The sequence below is a fragment of the Cavia porcellus genome, unplaced genomic scaffold, assembly GCF_034190915.1.
Source record: "Cavia porcellus strain 051 isolate PalLab524CR breed Dunkin Hartley unplaced genomic scaffold, mCavPor4.1 scaffold_20, whole genome shotgun sequence".
In the NCBI taxonomy this organism is placed as follows: Eukaryota; Metazoa; Chordata; class Mammalia; order Rodentia; family Caviidae; genus Cavia; species Cavia porcellus.
The window spans coordinates 57,430,480-57,458,372 of NW_026947503.1; the positions used below are offsets into that span (position 1 = coordinate 57,430,480).

General features: G+C 52.2%; 1 protein-coding gene across 2 annotated transcripts in view; it reads right to left on the reverse strand.

The window, feature by feature from the left end:
- Window positions 1–4,132: 4,132 nt before the first annotated feature.
- Window positions 4,133–27,893, reverse strand: part of Cables1 (Cdk5 and Abl enzyme substrate 1) — an 88,895-nt gene continuing 65,134 nt past the window's right edge. For both annotated transcript variants that reach the window (XM_063231844.1, XM_003474035.4), the window contains 6 exons: window positions 20,096–20,192; window positions 18,851–19,007; window positions 17,763–17,866; window positions 8,519–8,625; window positions 7,264–7,471; window positions 4,133–5,365 (listed from right to left, as the gene is read on the reverse strand). In XM_063231844.1, the coding sequence (XP_063087914.1) occupies window positions 5,225–5,365; window positions 7,264–7,471; window positions 8,519–8,625; window positions 17,763–17,866; window positions 18,851–19,007; window positions 20,096–20,192 (814 nt within the window). In that variant the 3' untranslated portion in view covers window positions 4,133–5,224. The remainder of the gene's footprint in view (window positions 5,366–7,263; window positions 7,472–8,518; window positions 8,626–17,762; window positions 17,867–18,850; window positions 19,008–20,095; window positions 20,193–27,893) is intronic.

A 27,893-nucleotide genomic window follows, 5' to 3' on the forward strand; every position in this document is an offset into this window, starting at 1 on the left:
ATATATATATATGTAATTTTTTTTTTTTGGCGAGTAGTTGTGGTAGAACATGCCATCTATGCTTCCCAATTGATCACTGGGGTTTCTTTTTTTTTTTTTTTTTTTTTGTCTTTTTCCTTTTTATCGGTACCAGGGATCGAACTCACGACTGCCTGCTTGCAAGGCAGGTGCTTATGCCGCTGAGCTAAATCCCCAGCCCTGGGGTTTCTTTTTGATCTTTTATGACCAGCTCCTATTCAGGTCCCTCATAAGAACCCCAAGAACTCCAGGTTTTGAAGGAATGCCCAGTGGGGCAACTTTCACTGATGGCCAGGGGCGTGGGGCAACTTTCACTGATGGCCAGGGGCGTGGGGCACCACCAGGGCCCAGTGGGCTGCTCCGAGCCCAGGTTCATGTTTGCCTGCCGGCTTGTCTCCTCACCTAGCAGGTGATTTTCTTATCCTCTTGCCCATTCTTGATGTTTTTTCGAGCCCGTCTCTCCTGCTGCTTTCCAGATGCCCTGCAAGTGTTTACAACCCTGGATGCCAACACCTGGACACCATCGTCTTCTCTGCTACCAGGGGGTGTTGGCAGAGTTGCAGCATGAGCTTGGAGTAAGTTCAGGGAAGGACCTACTGTCCTGAAGAAGTAGGGAGACTGGACCCCAGCAGGTGGAATATACCCGACCCTGCTCTCTGCACTCTGGGTACTGGCCAGTGCCTCCCTTCCCAGAGCCAGCAGGCTGCCAGGGAGAGAAGCTTGTGCTGTGTCTGCAGTGGCACCTGCCTGAGCTGAGCAAAGTCCACTCGGGTGCAAACACAACAGTTCACCCAGTGGGGTGCTGTGCCCTGATGGTTTGCCAGTGGGCACTGTCAGAAGCACCAGGTGTCCCCCCAGTGCCACCCGTGGTCCACAGGTGGATCTGCCCATTGGGGTTCTCATTTCTGGCTTCTCACCAACCTGTCGGGGTGACCTGGAATGAGTTCCCAATTTCATTCTTGTCTCTTGTTTGACCAAGCACCTGAACTGTCAGTGCTGTTTCTTGGCTTTCCCAGGTGCAGGGTGATTGCTAAGCAGGGACTTCCAACCCTGCTACGTGACCTCACCTGTGGATCGGCTGCATTACTAGGGCTCCCTTTAACACTCTCCAACCAGAAGTCCACCCAAAGCAGCATAGGACACATTTAACAGATGCTGGGGATGTCAGTCCAAACAAGCCACAAGTCCCCTCAGCTGCGATGGCCCCAGCTGCAGTAGTGGGACACATGCTCACGTGCTGAGCCTCCAAGCAGTTCGTTCTGCCTGGGACCTGTCTTCACCGTGGCTTAGCTAGTGTACTCTTCCTGGCCCTGTGCTCCAAGATGTCAGAGGAGGCATTTAGGTAAATTGAGTTCAGAGTGAGAGCCTGGCATGACTCTCCTCAGGTTTAGAAACCATCGGTTTTCTCTATTCCAGTTCATAAGTGGCAACGTCTAAGACAATTTTCTGTGCTGGAAGCCTGCTCTCTTTTAGACTTTTTTTTTTTTTTTTTTTTTTTTTGAGATAGGATCTTGTTGTATATCGTGTGCTGGCCTTGAACTATGTAGCAGCAAAAACTCAGCAATCCTGCCTCAGCCTCCCAAGTGCTAGGATTACATTCATGTACCTCTATACCTGGCTCAGATTTGAATGCACACAAACCATCCAGGGATCCAGGTGACAGTGTTCACCTCAGCCCACATTGGGCAGCAGGATAGTAGCAGATGAGGGCAAACGGAGTTCAATACTCTGTCAGCAGAATGTTTTCCTGGGGGTCAGCTCTGCACCTGGCAGATCTATGGGGACACCTCCTTAGGAGTCTGACTGGCCATGGGTGGGACCCCCTTACCCCCCTCCCTGCTCCATCCCACCCTGATTTAAATTTTTGAGAGCATGTCTCAGGAGGTTGCTCAGGTTGAATCTGAACCTCTAGTCCTCCTGACTCAGCCTCCCAGAGTGGAGGAGTGCTGGGACTGCGATCCGAGCCACCACTCTGGTGTCTTTTTTTTTTTAATGTCAGTTCTGCCTTGCGCTGCCTTTCTGGAAGCCGCCTTCTAAGTTGATGTGAATACAAACCGGTATGTGACTCCGGGATCCCACTCCGGGTCTTTATTCCCTTCAGTGGCCTGCAGCACTCCTGTCTGGACCTGCTATGACCTGGCTAGTGCCATCTCCAATCACACTGTCCCAGGGAGGTGGCTTCAGGCTGCCCTTGGGATGCTCCTCCTAGAAAAACCCTTCTCTCCGAGGTGGATCTCTGCTGGCAGATAAACCTCCTAGGCTTTCTAGTAGATTGGAGTATCCTGGCTCAACTGCTGAGTCCCTCAGCCTGCCCCCCACCCCTGATGTGCTGCTTAGAGGGGCAGGAAGGCTGCAGGTTCTTGAGTTATGGGAGGAAGCCAGGGCACTGGCCTGGCCTGTTCACTGAACAGGAAATGTCTGAGCAAGAGATAAAGAACTGGGCAGCAGCTCTGAGAAGTTTTATTCACTGCTGGGGACAGACAGGGACAGGAAAGAATTGCAAGGAGAGGAAAGAATCTCGATCCTGTTGCCTGCTCCCCAGTTTCTAAGTGGGGGGCATTTGGGACAGAGTGATTTTGGGGAGCAAGTAGCTGCCCCAAGTGGAGCCTGCTGACAATAGAAACATTCTGGCAGAGGACTGTGTGATCAGAAAGAGAAGCCAAGGAAAATAACATTTGCAATAGGTATGGATTTCCTGTTTAACACAGGTTTTTATAGGGGACGGAGGAAAAGTGATGACTTCTAAACATTGCTGTGCTGGCAGGGTCTCAGGTCCAGGGCGGATATGAGGAGGGTTGGGGGCCCACCCAACCCAGGCTGGCACCTTCTTTAGACCTGCTTGATTCCTATGTGTTCCCAAACAGCCAGGGCTGATGTTCGGGTGAGGAAACTTAAGCCTGCCACACAGGGTCCCCCACGGCCACCTGTGTATGGGAAGCTTTAGGGCAGTGCTGGGAGAGAGCCAGGCAGAGAATGGTCCAAAACTGCTCTGTTAGAGGCCAAAGAGCAAAGCCTTAGAATCTTCGAGAACCAGTCTAAATGACTCTTGCCCTGCAGGCTTTGGTTTCTTCCTCAACTTGTTGCCACGGCCAAGGCCAGGGAAGTGTCTGGAATGCACCGTGTTACCGGGTCAGCTCTGCCAGTGACCTGCGGCCCTCACCCTCTTCCTCATCTTCGTTTGCCTCCAGAATGCTGGTGGCATGGACACAAAGAGACCTCTTCATGTGGCTGCCATCTTGTGGCGCACCCCTCCCAACCACATCAGACACCCCCAAGTCCACCCGCCAAAAAGCAGCTCACAATTAAAATGTGCTTGTAAAAACAAAGGCACCATTAACTTCTCAAGTGTATCTCACAGATGCCAAAAACCAAATGATCACCCCAAGTCCAAGAGGATCAGTCAGATTTCAAGACACCACACAGGACTTAGGTCTTCACCCTGATGTTACTGGATGCCCCCCAAGTTTGTGCAAAGTGAATCCAGAGATGAACGTGAGAGCATTTCATAGTGGAGGAGGTGCTTTGAACACTGTGTGCTCCCCAGTTTGCTTTATAAACAATGTGTGTGCCATAATACTAGTGGACCTGGCCTTTGATCAGCCAAGGAGACCACATGCATCCTATTCCCCTCCACTCTCTGATCAAAACCAGTGTCTTAAACCTGACTCTGGCCGAAGACATTTGTTAGCAAAATACTTAAAACCAAGCTTCATTGAATGGAAGACTGAGGACGCTTGTGCTCGCCTTACCAGCTGCTGTTTAAATTTCTCCAAGGAGCTGACTGCAACTGGACATACCTAGTCCCAGCCACATGGGAGGCTGAGGCAGGATGTGATTTGAGCCTAGCAGTTATCAACCTGAGCAACAGGGGCCTTATTTTAAGGGAAAAAACATCCCTGTGGGAGGACTGTAGGATTCTTCTGAACTCTGGAACCAAAAGCCACACATGCTTGCTTCCCACATCCCCCTTTCTTTGGTGACATAAAAGGTTTTGGATCTGTGACTCGGGGACACCATGTTGGTGAAATCTGGACTGGAGACAGAGGCACAGGAATTAGCCATGAAGGGACAAGGTGCCTGGGGTGACTTACATGTCTACATATACACATCCATGTATATATAAAACAGTAAAATATTTTAATTCCTTTTACATGGCCACAAGCTTTCTTCAGCCCGGTGACACCTCTGTCTTGTGGTGGCCCACCTCAGTACAGGTCATTCCAGAGTAGCAGGACAAGTCAGCCAAAATCTGCACTAGGAGACCTTGGTATGTGGTCCCAAGGGCCACTGCCTCTGTGGTAAGTTTGACTGTGGCTCAAAATGCAGTTTATCCCAGTTGCAAAAGCCACAGACACCAGCCACGCATCGCGCCCTTCCACTGGATTTTTATGAAACTCTTCCGTAGACCTAGCACAGTCAACGTGCTTAAGATGCACTCTAACATAGAGCACAGGCGCTCACTGTGGGCTGCGAGCCCCACAGTGGGAGTGGTGTGCAGGCTAAGCAGATGCACAGGGTGTGTGTGACAGCAAGAGTGTCACACTGCACGCGTTCCACGCCACCCATCCAATGCCGAGGCTTGTCTCTGTCCGGTTGGTGGCATGAGCGGTGACAGAAACAATGTAATCTAAGGGCAGAGACTGTGCATGTGGAACCCGATGACGGACGACTGTCATCTGGACATCACCTGGAAAGAACTGCAGGCGCCAGCTCTGAAGGGCGCCCGTGGGAGCCCGGGCACCTGCCTGGAGAAAGTGCACTTCCAACGGTCGATACAAAAATAGATTGGCACGCACTTCTGACACCAGGAGGAACCTGTCAAAGCCTTCCCCAAGCCTGCAGCTTGCTCACCTGCTCGAGCACTGTGCTCCGAGGCAGGAAGTCTGCAGGGGCAGTCCTGGGCAGGGAGGGCAGGGCTGTGCACTCCTGGCAGCAGGAGCTGGCCAGGCAGCCTTGGAGTCTGTGCTGGTGGGGAGCCGGGTGGGCACAGCCTCTGCCGCCCTCGTGTACATCTCCCCTTTGGGCAGCAGCTCTCCAGAAGCAGACCCACGATGCCCTGCCCTTTCCAGTGCTGCTTCCCCAGGGCAACTCGGCGAGAGGAAAAGCAGCTTGGGTCCTGGAGCTCCAGTTCTGTATTTCAGGGAGTCAGCGCTGTTCCCCTGAACCCCAAAGACCCGGTCCTTCCCCCCTGCCCCCAAGGCCTGTGCTAGGAGCGCTGGATCAGGCGTCTGTAGTGCGGCATGACTTCATGCTCTGGCAGGTGGAGTGCAAATTCCAAGGCCACTAACACTGGGAACTCGAAGGCAATCAGTTCTCGTCGGTTCAGCCGGAACTTCTCTTCTAGCTTCTGCAATGAAATTCAAGACAACACAAACAGGTTAGTTGGATTTCTCCGAGTACGTGCTGAGCTGTTGGCTGTTGCTCTCACACAATATTTAGGGAGAACAGAGGTTCCAGAGGCCTCGTGCTGCCCACTGCATGGCAGGAAGTGGAAGGACAAGCAGGCGTGTTCTGTAACACCCTACACCCTAGTAATGCATCCCATCAGACTTGGAGACGAGGAGAGCTCAACTCCCAAGAGACGGGATGGCTCATTCCTGCTGCCCCAACCCCCCCTTTAAAGGTACAGTGTGCATCTCAGAGGACAAGCCACACTCCAGCACACACCCGTCTCGGCACTGGAGAGGTACTGGCTGTGCTGCCTGCCCTCTTCAGTCCTCTGACTCTCCCAAGGCTGACGATGAACTGAGCTCCATTTTACAGGTGAGAACCCAGGCTCCAAGGTCAGCGCGTAGTACCTGATACGCAGCTTACCTGGGACTGCCCTGAGAACTAACTTACTCGGGCTTAGAGCCAAAACTACAGTGAATCACCCACGACTACCACTGTAGGTAGCGCTGATGGGGCCAGATGATGATCTGGAGTTCAGTCTTTTCTGCTGTTACTTGAGGTCAGCTTTTGGAAAAAAACCTGATGAGCGATCGGTAAGCAACGATGGCTCTCAGTCACTGGGATGGGTCTGGTTTGGTTCATGGTGACTGCAGGTGGCTTGTTCTACATTAACACTATCAGTTTTTGCAGTGTGGTCTAGCAATTAACTGTACTTAAATGTCTAATATCACTTAATCTTTATTAATATTTGTTGTTTCTAAAGATGCACAGGGGGTATGTTCAACCCCTAGCAGATACCGCAAACCTTGGATTGTATCAAATCCTACAGGTTTACTATGGTGTTTCCTAGCCATGATAGTACCAGTGGTAAAGTTTAAACTAGGCAGTATAAGAGATGAAACACGATGAGTAACACAACTATAGACATAGCATTAGGCTTCTGGGGGTCACCTGAACACAAGCACCGTGATCCCGGGACAGCTGTGCTTAGAAGCAAAGTGGCTAAGTGACTGATGGTCAGGAGCCTAGGCCAGTGGGTTCCCTGGACAGAGGACAATTCATGTCCCAGGAGGGGCCAGGCAGAACACCATGACGCATGGCACTCAGAATGGCATGCGATTGAAAACTTAGGAATAGCTTGTTTCTGGAATTTTCCATGTAATATTTCTGAGCTGTGGTTGACTACGGATCACTGACAGCAGGGGAAAGCAGAGTCGGGAAAGGAAGGGATGACTGTACAAGCCGCCTGAGCAGCGCGCGGGTTGGCTGCAGTGATGACTTCCACCCACATTCATACGTCCTCACTGCACAGGCTGGACGTGGTGTAGCGTTTCTGGAAATCCATAAAGCACTGACCTAAAGAACACTCGTTTCTGTACGGCAGGTGCCCACATTAGCTTCCTTTCTGCCTTTGCTTTGCCATTAGACCGCCAGACAGTGAGACAGATGGGACACTGCACTGACCATGCCTTGTTTTCTGATCCCTGATGCTGTGACATCTTGGGGCCTTGCTGTTCACCCTAAAGGATTGGGGTGGGGCTTTTCTTTAAAAGAAAGGAGATGGCACCCAGGAAACCTATACCCTTCTCCAAAGAGGAGGAAGTGCTGACCGGAGAGCTGGCACATCTGCTGGACACTCTGGTCACACTGCTCACAAGACCCTCACAATTACAGCGGCTCTCCCCTCCGTTATCAGCCAGCTAAGGTGGGGCATCTGACATCTGTGCAGGGAGGATGACTTCAGAGCCTTCATTTTTATTTCCCACTGTGGTCAGCTCCAGAGTCCTTCTGCAAAGACCCAGGACTGACCATCTGTGTCCATCACTCCCAGCCATCAGGACACAAGCCGCTTACATCAATTAAATGCTTGACTTCATGCTTCTTGAGGTCACTTCCGATCTTGGCTGCTAACAGCACACACGCTCCAGCACACAACTTCCGGTTCTGCTTGTTCAGCTTCCCCTTGAGGGCGAGCTTCTCAAAGTAGACAAAGGCCATGGCCACCGTGGGCTCCTCAAAGCCACAATCCTCCTGGGCAAGCTTCCGCATCTCCCGTTTCAGGCTAGAGAAAAACCGGCAGAGAACGGTGTCTTGTTGGAGGCCGAGTTTCAGGGACCCCAAAGAACACAATGACTCCTTCATGCCCAGGGGCGACATGGATTGGGAGTACATCGCTGTGTCAAGGTTCTAGAACCTTTTCTGTTGGTCTGACTGCACAGGCCATGCTTACTCTCATTACTGTCCCAGACCCAGTGCTGCCAAACTCTCACTTCCAGGATGAAAGACAGCAGACCGGGCAGGGGGAGTTACCAATGAATGTCACATGGCACAGCAAGGAACCCCTTGAACGCATGGGGTGCCCAAGTCTCCCCCTGGACTGGGGCCATCCAGAATTGAAGCGGGAAACCATGAAGGGGCACTTTGCTCATTCCAGAGACCACTCTAGAAGTAAATCAGGTGCTGGTCTGAGCTATGCCAGACACCAGCTGTGTTCGTTCATTGGGACAGAAAAGGATCCACCTACGAGCAGGACCGCTGCTGTCAGGAGGACACTGCCCAGCAGATGGACCAGTGTGAACTTTTAACTTTTCCTAAAAACAATCTGTTTTTATGCTGTGGTTTGGAACATGCTAGAATCAAATCTATATCAAGGTACACCTTGGCATAGACATTGGCACATTCCTACCATGTGGGTGTACACAAACACACATGAAGTTCTGCTCTCATGGTATCTTGGCCTGGTGGGGTCAGAAACCTTGACTATGTGGCTGGCAGATAAACCCACAAAGCCAGTCCCATCAGCTATGTGGGAAATAGGTTTGTCTCTGCTTTGGTAACAAGAGATAGGGGCCTTGCTGTTCCCTCCTCCTGGGCAAGTGACTGTGGGTGAATTTATCTCATCTCCTCAGATGCCAGCTGTCCTTTGCTCTGCCAAAATGACAGAGACCTGGGTGCTGTCCAGTCTCTCTGGGTTTCCATGGCATAAATCTTACTGAACATGTAAGCTACATGCAGATAACATGGAATGATCTCTCGTACAAGGCAGCATTCTCAGGCGGGTTTGAAAGGGCTGCAGGGTAGAGCTCAAGATAATCGGAGCTGCCCATACCTCCTGATTTTGCTAAGCGTTAATTTAATGTGAGGAAACTTCTCCTTGAAGGTCTCGTTCATGTCCTTCTTGAGGTCTGAGGGCTTCACATAGTCAATTACTGTGGTCTGAAACAGACAAGGTGAGACAGGTCACTCTTTAAGGGTCTTCACGCTAACAATGCCCAAGTGTGCCTGACCCTCAAGTTCCTCAACATGGCACAAGGTGGAAGTCAGATTAGAGCTGCGGCAAGGGTTCTGCTGAATCCAGAGCCTGCAGGGACAATGGCCTTCTGGAGGTACAGGGAAAACAAATCATTATTAGCAGGATGAAGTAACATTTAGGAGAACTGGCCTGTAGACCTCAAGAGATGGGGGGAGGGAGGGAAGCCCTCGGAGTTGCTGCACTTTGGCTGCCATCCTGCACACAGTGCAGTGTTCCAGGCGTGGGATTGTGACTCATGTAGATCTGGGTTCGGCTCACACTGGACCCCTCACCAGCCACCTGATGCCACAGCTACATTGAGAGTGGCAGGACGTGCACTGTACTGTGCCTGGCACACAGCAAGTATTCAACAGCATGACTATGAGCCAGTGTCCTGACCCAGAGGCAGCGGGCTCTGCAGAGGCTTGGCTAGCATCACAACAGCCATCACAGGCAACATCTAAGCCATTCAGTACCTACTCTGACAAGTCCCTTCCTCAGCCAGCTGGAGTGCACACTGCATGCTGGGCGCCACACCCTAACTAACCGATCTTGTACATGTGCTGTGGGTTTGTTAATGGCCTTTGCTTCTCCTGTAATCGGCCCACACTTCAGGCCCCACAATTCACTGATCCCCAAAGACACCCATGTCCTGGAGGCTTGGTCTAGCCCCCGGGTCCTGACATAGACATCCTGACATGACCCATCCAGAGCTTGCTTTTCCTGCTGGCAAGATGGGTGGAGATGTGGATTTATTTCCAGGCTGAACCCTGGGGAAAGGGAGGCCCAGTCAGCTGATCCCAAGACCCTAAGCTCAGCACCAAGTGCGGCCTACATGGTGGCATCTCAGATGACAAATCCCAGGTTCACAAGTGTGCCACCTACAGGGATAAGTGACCTGCACCACTGCTGTCCTGCCTTGCTGTCCAGCCTTCACCTGGCTACTCGGAGTCTTTTCTAAGTCAGACGTATACACTGGCAGTGCTGTCTGCAATGCCAGCCTTCTGTCAAAGCCCAGGAACAGCCATGTCTTGGCCCAGATCCACCCCACTCCATTTTCAGAGGCAGCACTGACTATGTCTCACTGCACTGGCAGCCTCTCTGGGTGGTCCCATTTCCTGACCTCCAAATGGCCAGAAGTCCTCAAGGGCATGCGGGAGAGGGGAAGAAGTCCAGAGAAAGGGACCAGGGGCACAGGAGGTGGCCACCTTAGGAAGCCCAAGTTCAAGGGCATCCAGCAAAGGGAGCTGTTACCTTGGACTGCTGCAAGTGTGCTACAGTCACACCACTGAGGCAAGAGCCCGAGGACATCATCGAGTCTGCCTGGGTAAATCTATTTTGGAGTGAGGTGGGTTGGGCTTGGGGGAAAGAAATGCCTCCGAGACACAGATGGGAAGGGGATGGCAGAAGATCAGCCTGTCCGTCAGGCCCAGTGGAGCCTGTATCAGCCTCCTGGGGCTGCTGTAATAAGCTGCCCCACCCTGGGGGTGTCACCTTACCACCTTCCTGGGCCGGAAGTCCGGAACCCAGGTGTTAGCTGGCTGTGCTGTCTCCGGGGAGAAGCCTGCCTTGCTCTGCTGAGTTGCTGGTATTGTCCCAAGCTTGTAGGTGCACCGTGACCTCGGCCTTCACGCGGGGATGCCCTTCCACGTGGACACGGGTTCATGCTGGATGGTGAGGGCTACACCAGCCCCCCCACATCCTAACTGCTTTCATCTGTAACGACCCTATTTGCAGACAAGGATGCAGTCTGCAGTCCTGGGGGTCAGGACACTGCCTCTGGGGACATGATGACTGCACACAGCAGTGGCCTCTTCCTAATGCTGCTGTTGCACAGCCTCGCCAGCCTCTGACCTCAGCCCCAGCCCAGCCTGGGCCTTGGCCTGAGCGAGGCCTGGATGGGTGGCTTTTTTCCCTGCCTCTTTTGCTTGCTGTAACAGCTCTCTCTTCAGTCTTGTCCTTGTCCCTGCTTGTCTGAGCTGTGGGTCACTGGAGAGGGACAGACTTGCCACTGGGGAGGGGCTGACCCTGGATTTAAACACAGTTCTGCCAAGCGACTCTTCTGGCTTCTCTATCACCTGCTTCGTGTCAATGGACACCTAATCTTTAGGGCCATTCCATGTCCTGCTCATGCTCAGCTGCACATGACCATCGGGTCGCTGTGCGGTGGCTGCCAGGTGACAGCCTGGCTCTGGCTGTCTGCTCAGCCAAGGCCTCACACGAGTCTGAGGTGCACATCGCCCAGATCTCAGTACAAGGTGGATTATCCCCAACCCACAGGGGCCAGCGATGCTGTCCTCACCGCCCTCAGCTGCAGGACCTCTGAGAAACACCCCGAGAATGGCAGGCCACGGTTCCCCGGTATGTTCCTGTCTGCCTCGGGGGAGCCATCTGATGACCCTGAGACCCTCCCGGTCCTCTGAAAACTTCACTGACAATGCTGAGCTGTGGGCTTGGTCCCAGGAGACTGAAACACAAGCATGGCATTAGCAGCCCCCTCCAGCCACTTCTCTGGGTTTGCCAGAGTAAAAAACTCGAGGCTGATGCTCTGTTCAAACTCACCTGCTTATCTAACTGTCCGAATTATCCAAACTTGCAAAGCCTGGGCCCTCCCACAGTGTGTTACTATAAATCAAAAAGCTAATGACACAGGCTGTAGCTCCTTCCTGACACGGGCCAGCCTGTGTTCACTGCCATCTAATTCCAGGCCCTGGCACTGGCCAGATGAAGGGCTCCTCCTGGTGCAGCTACAGCCAGCAGCAGACCAGGCCATGTGAGTGATGGGTAGCAGCTCCACCTCAAGGTGCTTACAGCTTGCAGAGCTGGCCACTGGGCTCTCAGAGGGGGACAGGTCACTCGAATATACTTTCTCGCAGCTGCTTAGCACAGCTGCACAAAGAGGAAGAGGGAAAGGTTGGCTGGGAGCAGGAGGCCATCCCAAAATATCCAGGGACCAAGTTTGCAAAGCAACCATGGCCAGCCTGCCCCACAGGAGATGGGAAGCAGAGTCAGGAAGGATCAGGGTGGGCACTTCCAAACTCCTCCAGCAGGAAGAGACCACCATGTCTGTGGTAGAGACACTGGGGGCTCTGTGTTCTTTACAAAAACAAGTCCAGCCTTGACTGATCACAAGCAGGGATGAGGCCTCCAAGGAACTGACTGTGGGTTCCAACTCCACCCAAGGCACCAGCTGTGGCACCATGGATGGAGGGAAGGCCATGCAGGGTAGGGCTGGGTGCAACAGGAGAGGGTGGAGGTCCGCCTGCCCTGGTGCTGGTCCTGGGGAACAGCAAGAGGCTCAGAGCTAGGGGCTGCAGGTCTGTCACAGAGAGGACACTTGTGCTCCCAGGCCTAGGAAAGCCTGGTCTCCTATCTCTTAGCCATAGGAATCGGAACAGGTGAGCTCACTACAGTCGGAACTGCTCTTGGGTCACAGACTCTTACCCTAAGAAGAACATTCCAGAGCTCTTATGCCCCAGAGGCTAGCTAGGGACCCGGGGCAGGCATGTACCTCTCTGTGCCTCAGTTTCCTAACCACGCCTGCGAAAGGCAGGAAGACAAAGCTGTATCTGGGAGCTCCTCCCGGCACCTGCAGCCCTGCAGAGTCAGGGCTCCTTTGCTTCCTCTGCACTTGTGTGACGGCTGCCAGTGCTTCCCGCTCAGCTGGGCCCTGGGAAAGCAGATGTTCTGTGCTTGTTCAACTAATTACACAGGGCAGCCCTGGCCTGACTAACCATCCACAGATGGGCATTTCAGCTGTCCTGCGCATTTTTCTCCTTTTCTGGGGGGAAGAGGAGGATGAAGGAGCCACAAGCCTGGAGCTGCATGTGCTGCAATTTCCAACCCTCGATTTCTGGGATTAAATCTCCCGCTTCGCCTTAGGGGAGGAACCCTGAACTTTTCTTACTGATGCGAAGGTTTATGGTGCTGTGTGGCTTTTTAGGTAGTGCAAGGTGAGTTCAGAGCCAGGAGCTTGCTGGCTGCTCTCTGCTGCTCCAGGACTCCTGGGATAGACATGTTGGGTGGATGTGGTGACTTCGAAGGCCACAGGTGTACTTTTACATATGAGATTCTTGAGCAGTGGCCGAGGGCATGCCAGGTTCAAAATTAAGACCTGGGATTGGGAACAGTGCACTCACCCGCCTGTAGTCCCAACACTCAGGAGGCTGAGGCGGCTGACTGCTATGTGTTCAAGGCCAGCCTGGGCTAGACCCAGCCTCAAAAAAGTCACAAACTGATCACCATTGCCACCATGTGAATACCCAGAAAGGGAGCAGATGCTGCTTTGCATCTTTTTACAGAAAAAAAAAAAAGAAACAATACTGCTACATGTTCAACGTGGATGAGCCTTCAAATGCAAGGCCACGTGAGACAAGCCAGACAGGAGCGCATGTCCTGTACGACTGCAGTGATGGGGAACGGGCAAACCCAGGGGGCACCAAGGCCTGGGGCGGTGCGGGCATGGGGAGACCTACAGGGAAGGGGCTTGTTTTGAGGATGATGAAAATGTTCTGAAATTGACTGTGGTCATGGCCATGTAACTTTATGAATATACTGTAAACCAGTGCACTGCACACTGCATCTAATAACAGTCTCCACAACCCTACAAAGAAACAAATACCCCACCCACCTGCTGCCACAACTAAGTATTTGAGGCTCTTTTCTTTATAGTTTTTGAAACAAGGTCTCACTATGTAGCCTAGGCTGGCCTTGAACATGCAGCAATCTTCCTGCCTCGGCCTCCCAAGTGTATAGACCACAGGTGTGTTCCACCACACTTGGCTTGAGGCCTCTTAATTCAACACCAAGTGAAGCTGGTGGCCTCAGCTGCCGCCCCCAGGTTCCCATGGAGCCGTCCCAGTTTTAGCCACGCTTTTATCACCTGTCATCACTGGCCTCAAAGTGGTCCATGACCCCCAAGGAAATAAGCTTCAGGCAGGAAAACCCAGGGGCTAGAAGGGACCTTGTGATGGAAGGGCTTGGCATAGTCCACCCCACAGGCCAGAAAACACCAAAGCCACAGTTGCAATCTTCCATGAGAATAAACCGATAGAGACACCAAGTCTTAGCTGTCTCGGCTGCAAATCCCAGTTGGAAGAGCGACTCCCACACATGCCTGGGGACTGCAGGGCCAGGCGAGGACCTGACTCTGGCAGGAAGCGAACTTACCAGGAGAGGTGCTGTGTCAGAGCAAACACGCACTGTGCTGCCAGCCCGCCAATAACCCACAGGGTGCTCCTGCTCTGACTTCGCCCTGAGGTCAGCAAGGGATTTCTTCACTTGAAAGAAAAGGAGCCTGAGAGCCAATCAAACAGGGTCAGCTCTGCTGGCATCACCTCAGCTCTCCCTTGCCTTCTACCCTTAATTGCTTTCCACACCCGTAAAGGGAGAGAGAAAAACAATGAAAACCTTTACCAACTGAGCTGCCAGGTCTGTGATAAATAGCTGTCTCCATCGAGGCTCTAATTATACCCCAGCTGGGAGCATCCGGTGGTGACTCAGGATTCCCGCCCGCTGGGCCAGGGCTGAGGCCCTACGAGAGCCTGTATATAGCAGGTGCCCAACATGTGAGCATGGCCGTGGCCACTCTGGAGCTCCAGGGCGCCGGACCGCAGGCCAGCTGCAACCTGCTTTCCGTGCCTGACCCCGGGGATGGTCCTTTTTAAATCCAGCTCTCACCCTTGGCCTTTCGCAGTGGACTATAGCATCAATGACCTGCATGCATCAAAGTTTAGAACTACAAATGTGATCAGGCATGCAGGGAGGCTTTCTAAGTGTGCCACCCCATGCTACAAATGCCAGCCTGGGAACCTCCACCCTCCGGGTGATGAGCAGCCTGTTTACGTCACTCTCAGGATAGATACCGATAGAAATGCGTATCCCACGACACCCCAAATGGCTAACACCATCTGGCTCCACTGCCCCTGGGTAATTTACCCAAGAAAAATGAAAACAGGTGCCCACAAAAAGACTCAGACAGATTAGAGCAGTGTTTGTAAGACCTCCGCATGGAGACCCTCAATGCCCATCAACAGGAGAGGAGAGAAACTATGGCTCCAATGCCACTCTGCAATACAGAGAAAATACCAATGCAGGCATGAAGGTGACTCTCACAGATACTAGGGGTGTGCAAGAAGACCGCCCCTCCCCATAAAGCACATCCTAAGACTTCATTTGCGTGAAGTTCGAGAATGGGTGAAGCTAAGTATGGGGCCAGAAGTCAGAAATGGGCTGCCACAGCACAGAGGGGCTGGGTGGAGTGAAGAGGAGGACAGAAGCATCCTACATGTGGACCGGAAGGGCACTTAGAAAGTCCACAGACCGTGCACTGGAGTGGATGCAGGCAACTGTGTACAAGCTACATCACACCGGGTAGGCGGGAGGCCTTATAGCTCGCTGCTCCGAGCTGCCTGAAGCCGCAGAGGCTGAAACTGTGCACAGGACCACAACCCTGAACACGGGGCAACAGCTCGGGGACTGCCCTGGGGCTTGAGGCTGGGGGAGGACAGCCGGGCCCTGAGGACAAGTAGTCCCCAGGGTCTGTCGTCACCAGGAGGCAAAGGTAGCTGCAGGAGGCCCTGGGTGGAGAGAGCCGAGCTGGGCTCACAGGCCTGACACCATCCTGTGTGACCTGTCCCAGAAGGGGAAGTGAGCTCCACACACCAACCCAGGAGCCGAATGCACCGCGGGCGCCTGTGGCCTGGCTTCAGGACCTCAAGCTCTTGTTGCTAACTGATGACTTTGGGAGTCCTGGGTCACTGCTTGTCGTTTTACATTAAGCCAACCTCTTGACATGTCAGGGTCTCCCTGAGTGAAGGACCCAACCTGGATCCACCCTGTCACACTTCCATGACAGTTCTCTCCAGATGACCAGGGATTTCTCTTCTGTTGATTGTCTCACTTCCTTACTCACTCAGATCCATGAGAACGGGGCTGGTGGTTGGTTCCCTGTCCACTGGAGAAGGGCCCAGCAGGGCACATGGTGGGACCTCAACCAAACTTGCTGAATGTACAAATTCTATATTCATTAACACACAAAATAAGGCAAGTACAGAAACAGCCGAATTGCTGTTCCTAAGAGAGCAGAACAAATGCCCAAGCAACGGCCCTGCAATCCATGCCTGCCTCTCTCTTTCCAGGGAGCTGGGCCGAGGCTCCCTGTAGCATACATGAACTGTCAGGAGCTTAGATGACAGCATCCCAAAGTTCCTTCTGCCTTGGATCAAAGCACCAATGCCTTATGGCCAGAAGAGAAGATGGGGTCTCACAGAGCTGAGGGAGATGTAGCTCAAGTGACTGCTTGCACTAACACACGGGCCCTTCCAGCAAGCACAGACTGCAGACCCAGCACGAGGAAATGAAAGTGATCTACAAAACAAGGAGGGCAGGACAGGTAAGCTGAGCCGGCAAGCTGGCTAGCACACGGCCACAGAAGAAACATTACCTGAGCCCGAGCATGCATGTGTGTATACACGCGCTCACGCACATACAGGTACGTGCTCTGGCCAAGAACCTTAAAGCTCTCACTGTGACATCATTTAAAGAAAGTTAAAAACAGCAAGCAGAACTGGCACCTACCTGACACCAGGCTTACAAAAGGAAAGAGTTGTCCCCAGATGTGACCTATCCCCTGGGAGCTGCCACCAAACCCTACTGTCTGCCAGAACAGTGCAGCTTCCAAATCTGTTGGTCATCCAGACAGCTCTGAGCCTGCAGGTCTGAAGAACCGGGTTCATGTCCTGCCCTCGGGTCAGGCAGAACCATTAGGAGTCTTGTGCTCTCAGCCCCCATTTCCTGCCTGTCAACTGGGAGAGCCTCATCAGGCTTTGAGCCAGTTTCCTGCTCAAGGTAGTTAATGAACTGAACTTTAATAAGCAAAGCAGTGAACTCCAGAAAGAATCCTTATTCTTATCCAAGTGCAAATCCCTCGGGGCACCCTCCTGAACAGCAGGGCCATGGGTCTGCTTGTTTCTGGAGCACTTACTAGGTGGTCACCTCTGCGGAAGATGCATAAGGCCTGATCTTCAAATGATAGGTCATGGGGGGAAGGAGGTTTAGCTCTCTGGGTTCAGAGAAGAGGGGTTAGTGCGGTAGAGTGAGGAGTAGGGTCAGTTCGTACTCTGTGTCTTTGGGAATTCATTCTCAGTGTGGCAAATCACAGTGACCTCTGAACGGTGCCAAATGATGAGGACAGAGGCAGAAAGTCACCAGGAGGGCCCCAGCACTGCCTGGCATTTGACAGTAATGACACCGAGTGCAGATCCAGTACCTTTTGAGTAGGTGAGGGTGGTTTGCACTCTGGGTTCTACAGTCCGGACCACAGAGGGGACTGCCTGGCTCAGTGCTGAGACCACAGCGAGCACAGGAGGGAGGGAACCGAGGGGGACACCCAGCTATGCCAGGACACAGAGGGAAAGGACAGACAGGTGGTGTTTTGGGCTGATGCTACAGGGTTTCCCTTCGAGCCTGGTTCTCCTCTTCCCACTGTCGTAGCCAGCGTTCTGCTTGGCAGGGAATCGGGGTGGGTTTGTCTACCCCAAAGACAGGACACGGGACCCTGGCAGGGCCCCCACTCAAGGTCAGGAGGAGCGGCAGCTCTTAGCAGTGACCCTACGGCCGCACCACCAGTGCACACCCGACTGCATCTCAGCAGTGGGAAAGCTGCTCAGCCAAAGCAGAAACCAAAATTACACAAAGGGAAAACAGGAAGAGCCCCTGAAATAATAACGGCAAAGCGCTGAACACCCATGGCATCCTACTTCACTTCCCCCAGGGAGAACTCTTGCCCTCCCCAGCCCAGGGCCAACTGTGACTCCTGGTGCAGGCCGAGACCCCCACGGAGACCCAAACAGAGCTGGACTTGAACATGGTACTTTTAGGTGTGGGCTGGGGTGCCCCAAGGGCTCTGTGGATATGTGAACTGGGGCATCCCCCCAAAAGGTGCAGGTTCCAGCCCAAGTGGGAAGTTCTCGCACCCTAAGCGCCGAGTCTGCAGACTACTCCGCCCCAGGATCCTAGATCCCAGTAACCGTCAGGCTGCAGCCCCTGCCCTGATACTCACCATGTAGGAAGGGAAGATCAGAACTCGTTTGTGCTTGCCACAAGGCCACTGGGGGTCGTCCAGGAGGTTCGGGTCATAGTCCGTGAACTCTCCCAGGTCACTACCTGATGAAGACATGAAAATCACAAGGGCGGCCTGGGTCCTCCGAGGCAGAGGCAGGGGGAGAACACCCAGCACAGTTCCCAAAGTCAGGCCAGCTTCAGGAAGGTGACCTGGGGCCCGTCGGGGGCTCTGACCCACAGCAGGTGCCCTGCACAGGGATTCGGCCACTTCTCCGTTCATCCTGACACTGTTTCCTGTTTTACAGTTACATATTAGCCTCCCCAACTCGGAAAGCCCAGACACCCTCCAGGATGTAAGAGGCACAGAGGCCTCGCGCTTTACAGAATGTGACCCTGCAAAGGTGCATTCACTAGACCCGCAGGCCAATTTTGTAACTCGGGCTCGACTTGTGTGCGTACACCCTCAAACCAGAGCAGCCATCAATGCACACAGCTGTGAATGACACAGCACAGGTGTCTGCGACATGAGCACAGCGGCGGGGTGACATAAGAAGTCCTCATTCCCGAGGAATTCTTTCTGACAGTAGAAATAATGCCGCCTCCTACAGGAGTTTTGCTTTTGTGCCAGTTCTTACAAAGATGGTAAAATAAGGCAGGCATGGTGACACGGACTTGCAGTCTCAACACTCTGGGAGGCTGAGGCTGGAGGGTCTCATGTTGGAGCCCCAACTTTTGACTTTAGCCCTTGTGCCAGTTCTTACAAAGGTCTGGGTGGGCAAAGCCGGGTCTGCAAATGTTCCTTCAGTGGTCACTCACAAAGGAAGTTCACCCCCTCATCCAGCGTTCCAGGGCCTGACTGTCCAGAGGAGCCAAAGTAGAACAGTGTGACCACATGGGACACACGCATGTGAGTGTGAGTGAGCGAGCCCAGCCACCTCTTCTGGGTGCAGACGGCCGTGGCAGGACCCTACTGGCTAGAAGATCACCCTGACCTGGTTTGAACCTGCACAGCCCGGCACCAAGCTTTCCCTAAAGGAGACCCACGCTGTGCTGCGAAGCCAGGCGCCTCCCGCCGGGCGAGGTTACCTGTGTCCAGGCTGCCCTGGGTGCTGCCGGCCCGGCCAATGCAGAGGCTGCGGCGGCTCAGGCTGTGGAGCTGGGAGAAGGAGGAGGTGGAGTCTATGGTGTTTCTCCGGGCTCCGAAGGCATTCGTGGGTAACAGAAACTGGGTATAAGAAACCGTCTAAAAAGGCAAGATAAAAAACAAACCAGTGATTACTGCTAGACAATGCTGGGTTTGCACTTTGACCAAGGAATGTTGCCACCCTGAGTTTGGGTCTACTTTTTAAAATATGCCATGAAACCCAGTGTGATCTGAAACAATGCAAAACATTTTGGCATTGCTTATGCCAGATCCGTGCTGAAACCCCATCTGAACAGATGTAGAATTTTAACTCTGTTGGGTGGCAGAAATATTAACATGGTGGACAAGGAGTGACCTCCAGCTGTGCTAGGGTGTTGTGTCATATTTGAGACACACTGTACTACTGTTTACAAACCCCCAAATACAGAATCCCAGAACACATCAGGACCGAGTCTCGCGCAAATGCGGGTGCGATTTGCTTCTCATGGTGCTCAATTCCCTCCCTCAAGGGTCCTAGGAGGGCGCTCCGCTTTGGGGAAATGGAGCAAGTGCCTTTCTTTCGCCTGCCTGAGTGGCGCCCCGTGTGCAGCCCACCTACACCTGAGCTCGGGGTGCCGCCATTCAGGCCCAGAGCCCAAGGTGGAGGATGGTGAAAGTCACTCGCTGCTCCTGCTGCTACGTGGGACAGTTCCTCCAGAGAAACAGGCTGTGCAGCCAGGTGGTGATTACCCACAAGCAGCCCACGGGGCTCAAGTCTGTCTCTCGATTTTCACTCAAGACATTAGCCCAGGAGTGGCTGGGGAGGAATGGGGTGGCTTGTTACTTGCTGGTCACCAAAGAAGACTGGGGGACTGCAGGCTCCTTGGGACCACAAGAAGCCAAACACTGTTCTGCCAGCTGAATGTGTCCTACTGACACCCTGAGTTAACGATGTTGAAACCAGTGCTGCATCAGGCATGGGCACGGATATGTGTATATGAGTGTGTGAAGCATGTTCGGCGGTAAAGGGTATTGGAGAGACAGGCGCACGGCCTGGGAGCCCCCAAGCTGCACCTAGCCGGGCTGTGTGGGCTGGCAGAGCTACTTACCTCTTCACAAAGGAGACCCGAGGTCCCTCCTGCTGCCTCTGTTTCCTGACAATTGTGGTGGCCTCGTGAACTCAGGGATCAGAAATCCTGGAGCCTTACCTTCCCATCAGCCCCCAGCTCCACACCTTCCAGGCCAATGATCTCTTTCAAGTTCATGGCGCCTGCTGATTGTCTGCTTCCGTCCAACTTCAAGTCCCTGAGGACAAGCCAGAGGAAAATGCCTTGGTGTGGACCCAGAGAGCCACAGTGACGTGCACGGTGTGAGACACCACAGCCACACACACCAGGTGGACATACAGGTCCTGCGAGGTGGGGTCTCCGTGCCTGTCCGCGGGGGTGGCAGGATGTTTGGGGGGCAAGTCTGTCTTGTTTTATTCACTCTGACATCAACCGAGTCCGAAGAAAGAGACTGAAGTGGGAATGGGGCTCAGGAGCAATGGTGTACTGATGTCCCTGCATCCTCAGTGTGGCCCAGTGTCCAAAGTGGGCACCAGTGACCAAGGCCAGGGACCACTCCCCGGGTGCTGAGGCCAGTGGGGTTCTGAGGCTCTGGCTGCTTTTTGTGTGTCTTTTTTCCTTTCCTTTTTATCGGTACCGGGGACTGAACTCACGACTGCCTGCTTGCAAGGCAGGCGCTTATGCCGCTGAGCTAAACCTCCAGCCCCCAGCTGGGTTCTTTTTAAAGCTGGTCAGGCTACCTCTCATGGCCCCCCTCCTTTATCAAACAGGAGAAATAAATGTCCTGCACAATCATCAGGTTTGTCACTGGTGAGGAAAGGATGAATGCCATGACAGTCACCCCAATGACCTTACCAAGCCATCTAGGAGAGGAATGTCTGTCTATAAAAGAACAATTCCCAGCGATAACAAGTGTTTCTACAGCACTGCACAATTCCCCAAGACTTGGGTGCATCTTCTTTTTGGTTAGGATGACTCTATATGACAAGTATTACTACTGCTGACCCATTTTATAGAGGAGAAAACTGAGGCCCAGCATAAATAGCCTGCCAAGCACAGCAGGATGGTAGGTGCCAGGGACTGGTTTTGCATCTGATACTCTTTCTGGTGCCTTGGACAGAGGCACCATGACTATGCACAGGTGTAACTGCTATCAGAGGACAAAGACATCCTGTGTTTTATCAGTATGGATGGGACGCAGTCCTCTGGAGTTTTAATTGACACCAAGGTATTCTCATATGCAGCCCTCAGAGAGTGGCGCTCAGTTTGTCTCTAGGCTACATTGTGCCTGATGCCACCATTGAGCTCTTGCTCTGGGAACCCAAAGTCCACACTTGGGAGCAAGGACCTAAGCAAAGTGTTATGGAAAGGCACAGAGCCAGAGTCCAGGCCAGAGACACACAGCAAAAGGAGAGAGAAGTGGTGAGTGGGGAGGAGAGAGGAAAGAAGGCCGCTGTCCAGAGCGCAGGACGAAGAGGGCATCTCTGATTCTGCTCTGCCACCGCCCTTGGCTACAGACACCGCAACAAACGGATGGACTCCCGGGCCTGCCCGAGACACAACGCCTGACTCGGGGCAGTTTTCAAGACAAGCACAGACCTGCTGCACCCGGTAAGCAGGTGCCGCCTTTTATGGCAGTCTCCTTGGGAGCCTGGGGCACTGCCATGCTCGGGACGACCCCGAAGTCCTGCAGTGTTTTAATAGCCCCTTGCACGGCCTTCTGACTTTGCAGGGCTTCCCCCTGGAACATCCTCACTGGAGTCTGCGCTTCCCCCTCCTCCCGCTCATCCCCTAGCTTCTGTATAAACGACGCCAGAGGACAGCAGGGTTACTCGACAGGCCACAGCACCTTGTTCTGTCCCCACTTACAGGACCATGGCCCAGGGATGACCCCTCAAAGGCCCCTCAGAGTGACACAGGCCAGAGACTTGCCAGAAAGACTCCTCCGTGAGGCTGAAAAGAACAGAACGGGAACTGGGAGAAGCCCAGGGAGGTGAAAGGGAGCCGTCCAGAGTGCTCCCAGATGCAGTGCTGGCCACAGGCAGGAAGTGCCCCCCATTTCTGTGCCCTGTCTGCCCAACATCGGACACGGGGAGGCGCCGAAGGGGTCACTGAGAGGCAGCTGCCTCGCTGGTCCTGGGTCACACAGACGGCGCGAAGCCGAGCGCTTTCCATGGGCCCCCTCTTCCTCTTCCTCCTGCGTGTAGCTTACCGCAGCAGAGGCAGCTTCGCCCGACAGTCTGACCCTACACCTCCCCAGGGACATAAATTGAAAGCTATAGCAAAAACTATACTGCGCGTGCTTATGTAAACCCACAATTCCTGTCCCTGAGTTAAACCCCAAAGCCTATTTAAAGAACAGGGACTTGCAGACCCAGCCCATTGTCCCAGTGCTTTGGGGGCCTGTGGGACCACATGAGAGAGAAAAGCCAGCCCAAGCTTGGCCACACCTACCTGCAGCTACAGCTTGGGAGAGTCAATGTGACTTGCTGGAGTCTAAACTTCCCACTGGCTCTTTATGGACATCGCAATCCTTTCTGAACAGCTGGGGCCCAGTAAGAAAAGGAAGAACGGCATGGCCACCTCTGAGCTGTGCCACAGTCACATGTGGCCAGGGTCAGACCAGTGCTGTCCACAGCTTGACCTCGGAGTGGGGGACTCCACGGCTGTGCCATCAGTCCCACATATAATACGTGTATGACCTGGATCTGGTGCCCTGTGTTTCTTCTAATGGGTGGCCTGGCTGTTCGCTGGCTGTTCCCAACATTTCCAGGTGATGTTTGTCTTCCAGGCCTGTCATTGCAGGGGGCTCTGCCAAGTGTCCTACAGGCAGGACCTGGTAGGTTGGTGGGTTGGCAGCCCTGGGGCACACTAGGGAGCCTTGGCCATGTGAGGGCCTCACAGGAGCCCAGGCCTTCTTCACACGGGCACGGGGGTGGTCGGGGACCCCAGGACGCCTCCAGCCCTGAGCAAGAGGAGTGGAGTTCACGTGAAGCAGGTGAAAAGGAGGAACACGTTTTTTTTTTTTTTGCACACCGAAACAGATGCAAGACACTGACACACCAAAACAGGTGTCTGCAACATTGGCACTTTAAAAACTTCACTGCCATGGTAACAAATGTCACCCCCTCTCTAGGACACTGACTGCTTTGTGATAGTGGAGGACACATGTTTTTATACATTTCCCCCCCTCAGATTCAGGGGAAGTTGTCACTGGCTTCAGTCCATGCATGCACCAGGTCCACACGTGTCTAGTCAGCTCACAGAAGATGCAACGGGACTTGCTGAAGCCACTTCTAATGGACATCAGTCTCCTTTCGCAGCTAAGTTTATGTACAGTGGGACAGCCAGGATCTGACACATAAACACCCTAAAGAGCCTGTAAAACATCTGTGTTGATTTGTCTTAGGTAAGTACTCTGATAAGTGTCGCTGATACTAATGTAAACCATACAAATTTGCCCTTTGGGGGCCTTATTTGACCTAGGTACTAAGAGCACTTTCACATCATGCCCCCGAATATTACAGATAACTGCTTGGGTCTTGTATGAGTGCAAAGCAAGCCAAGGAAACACAGCTTTTGGAATCCCACGGTCTCAGGAGCTGGGAGAGTTAGAGGGACCCACAGAAAGGAGCGGCTCAGACTCACCCAGAAAAAAATCTACAAACTCCACCGAAAAAGAATCAAGCAGACATCCCAGTGGAATGGAGATAAAATCTTGATGTTTTCTTTCTAAGATCATTGTTCTGGGTTCTCATAAAATGGTCATGGAAATAAAAATATCTGCTGGCTCGCATGCCGGAATGAACCGTCCAGTACCAGGAGACGGAGCTGGAGAATGTGGAGTCTCAGCGGAAAGCCATTAAAAATGAAATGAAGTTGGACTCTTCAACTTCTTTGAAAAGCCTAGAGACTTTCTTTTTCCCAGATACATGGAGAGTTCAAAAAATTAACTTATTTATAGTCCGTCTCCTTTTAAAAATGGAAGAGGCACAAACCAATTCCAAAGCTGCGCTTCCGCCCGGCTCCCAGAGTTCTGGGCAATGCTGCCACCCAGACTTATTTCCCTACGTGAGCTCATTTCTCATTCTGTGCAAGTTTTTGTTTTTTCCATTTGTTTGTTGAGACAGGGTCTCACTAGTTTAGGCTGGTCTCAAACTCACAGCGATCCTTCTGCCACAGCCTCCTGAGTGCCGGGATTACAGGTGTGGAACACCAGGCCCAGCCCATTACTTCTGCAGAGGTTGTAGGCAACAAGTCCATTTTGGAAACCCAGAAAAAAAATCTACAAACTCCACCGAAAAAGAATCAAGCAGACATCCCAGTGGAATGGAGATAAAATTTCTTATTTTTTGTTTTCTTATTTTTTTCTTTTCTTATTTTTTGTTTTACAGAGCTGATGTTCGAAAGTGGTCAATGCAGGCACGGGAGTGGTAGGAGGGGAAAAGAGGTGCTCAGGAAGGATGGGTGTGAGAGTAGGGGTTAAGGCAGGACATGAAAGTACATTTGGGGAGACAGCCATGCAACAGACATATCCTGTAGCAAGGAAAACAGGCTGGTTGTGGGGGTGTATAGCATCCTTCGCACAACTGTGCGATTTGTTTAACATAATTCTTTGAAAGCCTGTGGCCTCATAGTAGGAAACCCCTGGAGCCACCCTAGCCTTGGGTTCTACAGCATAAAGCAAACACACGTTGCTCACTACTGTGGAGCCATCTGATCAAAGCACATGGACAATCTAGACATCTTGGGGCTCAAAGGGGATCGCCTAGGTCATGATAACTATCAGATGGCCAGTTCTGGATTTCATTTGTTGTAAAGGGCGAAATAATTTTTCATTCCTCCTCCTGTGTCTTGCTGGCAAGGGCCCAGCTGGCTGTTCATTGAGCCATAATGCACAGAATTGATCTTGATGGGAAAACAGGATCCCTTGTTAGAAGGCAAGACATTCGAGCTACGGCTCATTCCTCAGGGAGCGTGATTAATGAACCAATATTATGCTTTGAAAAAATATGATCTAATACTTTACAGCTGGGAAATAGATGGAAAAAGTGTGTGTGATCCAATTAACTATGTTCCAAAGCTTTCTGCCTCCGAGACAGGGCTACCCTGACTTCTAACCATGATCACTCTTTAATGGCGCCCTAAGCTCAAGACCTTGGAGCGCTAGCCAGGATCTCTGCTGGGCGCTTGCTCTTTAGAGGACAACAATAGCTCCAACACTCTGATGCATCAATAATTTAAGAGCTAATTAAATATTGACAGGATTTCTAGACCCTTCAAAAGGAAGAGAGATTTGCTGCACAGAAAAGCAAAGCTTGAAGGCAGGATTAGGGAAGGAAATGCCACTTGTGAACTAATTTTAATTAAGAGGTTACATACACTCTAGAACAACCTGACACAGTATTTAGCTCAGCTGAAGTTAACTTATTATGGTAAGTTATTACTTATATGGTAAAGGTTTGGCCTCCAGTCTGTAGAACTGCTAGAGGAGCCCACAGGTAGTAGGGCCTGACCAGAAATCTCAGGTCAAGGATGTGTCTCCAAAGGGGATGTTAGGACTGCAGGCTCCGCCGCCTCCTTTCTCCTCACCAGTTCCAGCAGGAAGCAGAAATTTTCTGCCCTACACCCCTGCCACAATGTACTGCCCCATCTCAGGTCCAGCAGTAGTGGGGCCAACAGACAGTGGACTAGAATTTCTAACTGTGAGTCAAAATGTCTTTTTCTCTTTTTAAACTGTCTCTAGCATGGTTTTAGTAACAGGCCGCTAAGGAACACACGGCCCCAGCAGACAGAGAGTGGCTGCCATCTTGGATGAGGTTGGCTTGCAGGTTTCACAGCAGAGCTACACTTCAGAAGCTCAGAGTCGATGAGCAAGGCCCACCCCTGGCAGGAGAAAAGTGAAATCAAAAGCAGGACTTTAGCCAGAAGTCCTGCCTCCTCACACTCAGCACTTCGTGGGTAAGGCGTCCCTACAAGAGCAACTGGCAGACAATGAAGGGGTCTCAGTGTAGCTTACACCAAAATCTGTGTCTAAAGGCAGCTCTGTAAACAGCTGGATAATGGCATGATTCTCCCATGAGGTCATTCCAGAATCCATCTCTGTGAGAATATGCTTGGTGTGAGGAAAGAAACACAGTTTATGAATGTGTAATTTTCCACAACGAAAAGAACTTTCTGGGCCAAGTGGGTGGGAGGGAGGGGGCTGGGGGCTGGGCCTGGAGCCGGCAGGAACACTGAGGTGGGGAGGCTCTCAGAATAGAAGAAGCTGGTCTCTGCATCACAACATGCTCAGCACTCAGGAAATGGGCCCAAGTGGATGACCTCACCCGAATACCCCGAATGCCAAAAGCTAAGGACATAAACACCATGTGGAAGCTGTTGATGAATGGAAAACACACCTCCAGAGACACGCTGCACCCCACAGGGGGCCGCTTCCTCACACCGTCTCTGCTGCACTTTCGGGGCGTGAACCAGGGGTGACCACTCCATTGGGGATGGCCACCCGAAGGGGTGCACACATCACAGAGACCCTCCCCTCAATCACCTAGTTTGGTTAGTTCCCATGACCCCCAAGTGCAAGTTTGCTGGGATCTTTTTAAAAATTTCTTCTGGTCAAATGCATCAATACAGAAATACTGCTGTCTGCACATTTCAGCAAGGAAAGGCTACTTGGGCATTGGTGCCGCTTCCCTTAGGCACAAGGACAACCCTGGGACAAGCCCTCAGCACAATGCCCGCTCTCTCTCGCTCACCAGTGGGTTGTACTCTAGAAGTTTCTGCACTGGCAGCCTGGACGCTGGAATGCGGTTCTCATCTGAGCTGTGTCACAAATGGACAGCAGCCCACACAACGCCCTGTTAGCCTGTCATGCAGCTGAGCCGGCTCCAGAGTGTGAGCAGGAGTGTTGACCTTAGGAGGGGTCACAGGGTGAAGAAATAGCTTTTTCTCTCTTTCTTACTTTGTGTTTGTTTTGTTTTTAGCAGCTTTATGATAGTCAAAACATGGAAACAACCAAGAGTGTCTTTCAGTAGGTGGATGCACTAAAAACCTTGACCTCTGAAAAGTTAAATCTCGCCAGCAATGGTGGTGCATGTCTATAATCCCAGCACTTGGGAAGCTGAAGCAAGAGGATCACAAGTTCAAGGCCAGCCTGGACTAAATAGCAAGACTTTTAAGAAATAAACAAAAATAGCAAAACCATCTTAAATACATTACATGTGCGTCAAAGCTTGAAAGGTTACATGCTGTGTGATTCAAAATGTATAGTGTCCTAGGCAGGGCAAAGACTTGGAAGCAACGAAAAGATCCGCAGTTCTCAGAGAATCAGAAGACAGAGAAAACACAGAGCAGAGGCCCAAGGCACAAGCCTGTATTCCAGCTTCTGGAAGGCCGAGGCAGAAGGACCACAGGTTCAAAGCCAGACTGGGCAACTTAGCAAAACACTCTTAAAATCAAAACAAACAAGGCCAGGTGTGGTGGCCCATGCCTACAATCCCAGCATTTGGGAGGCTGTGAGTTCCAGGCCAGCCTGGGCTATAAAATGAGTTCAAGGCCGGCTTTAAGTGTGTCGTAAAATCCTGTCTCAAAAACAAACAGGACCATTGATGTAGCTCAGTGGCACAGAGCGCCTGGGTTCAGTACCCAATACCAGGAAATACTCAGTGACAATGAAACCCATAGAATGTCCAGCACAAAGAATGAAAGGGATGTAAACTACAGACTTTAGTTAGCAATGTATCAATAATGACTCTTCAGTTAACAAACATGCAAGAGAAATGTAACAGAGGAAACTAAAAGAGTATAAAAGGCAACCTTACTTCCTGCAAACCTAACACAGCTCCCAAAACTCTACCAATTAAAACAAAATCAAAACAAAATTGTTTTCCATTAGCTAAGTAGCACATCTGGCTCAGGGCATTGGGAGATGCTGAAGATG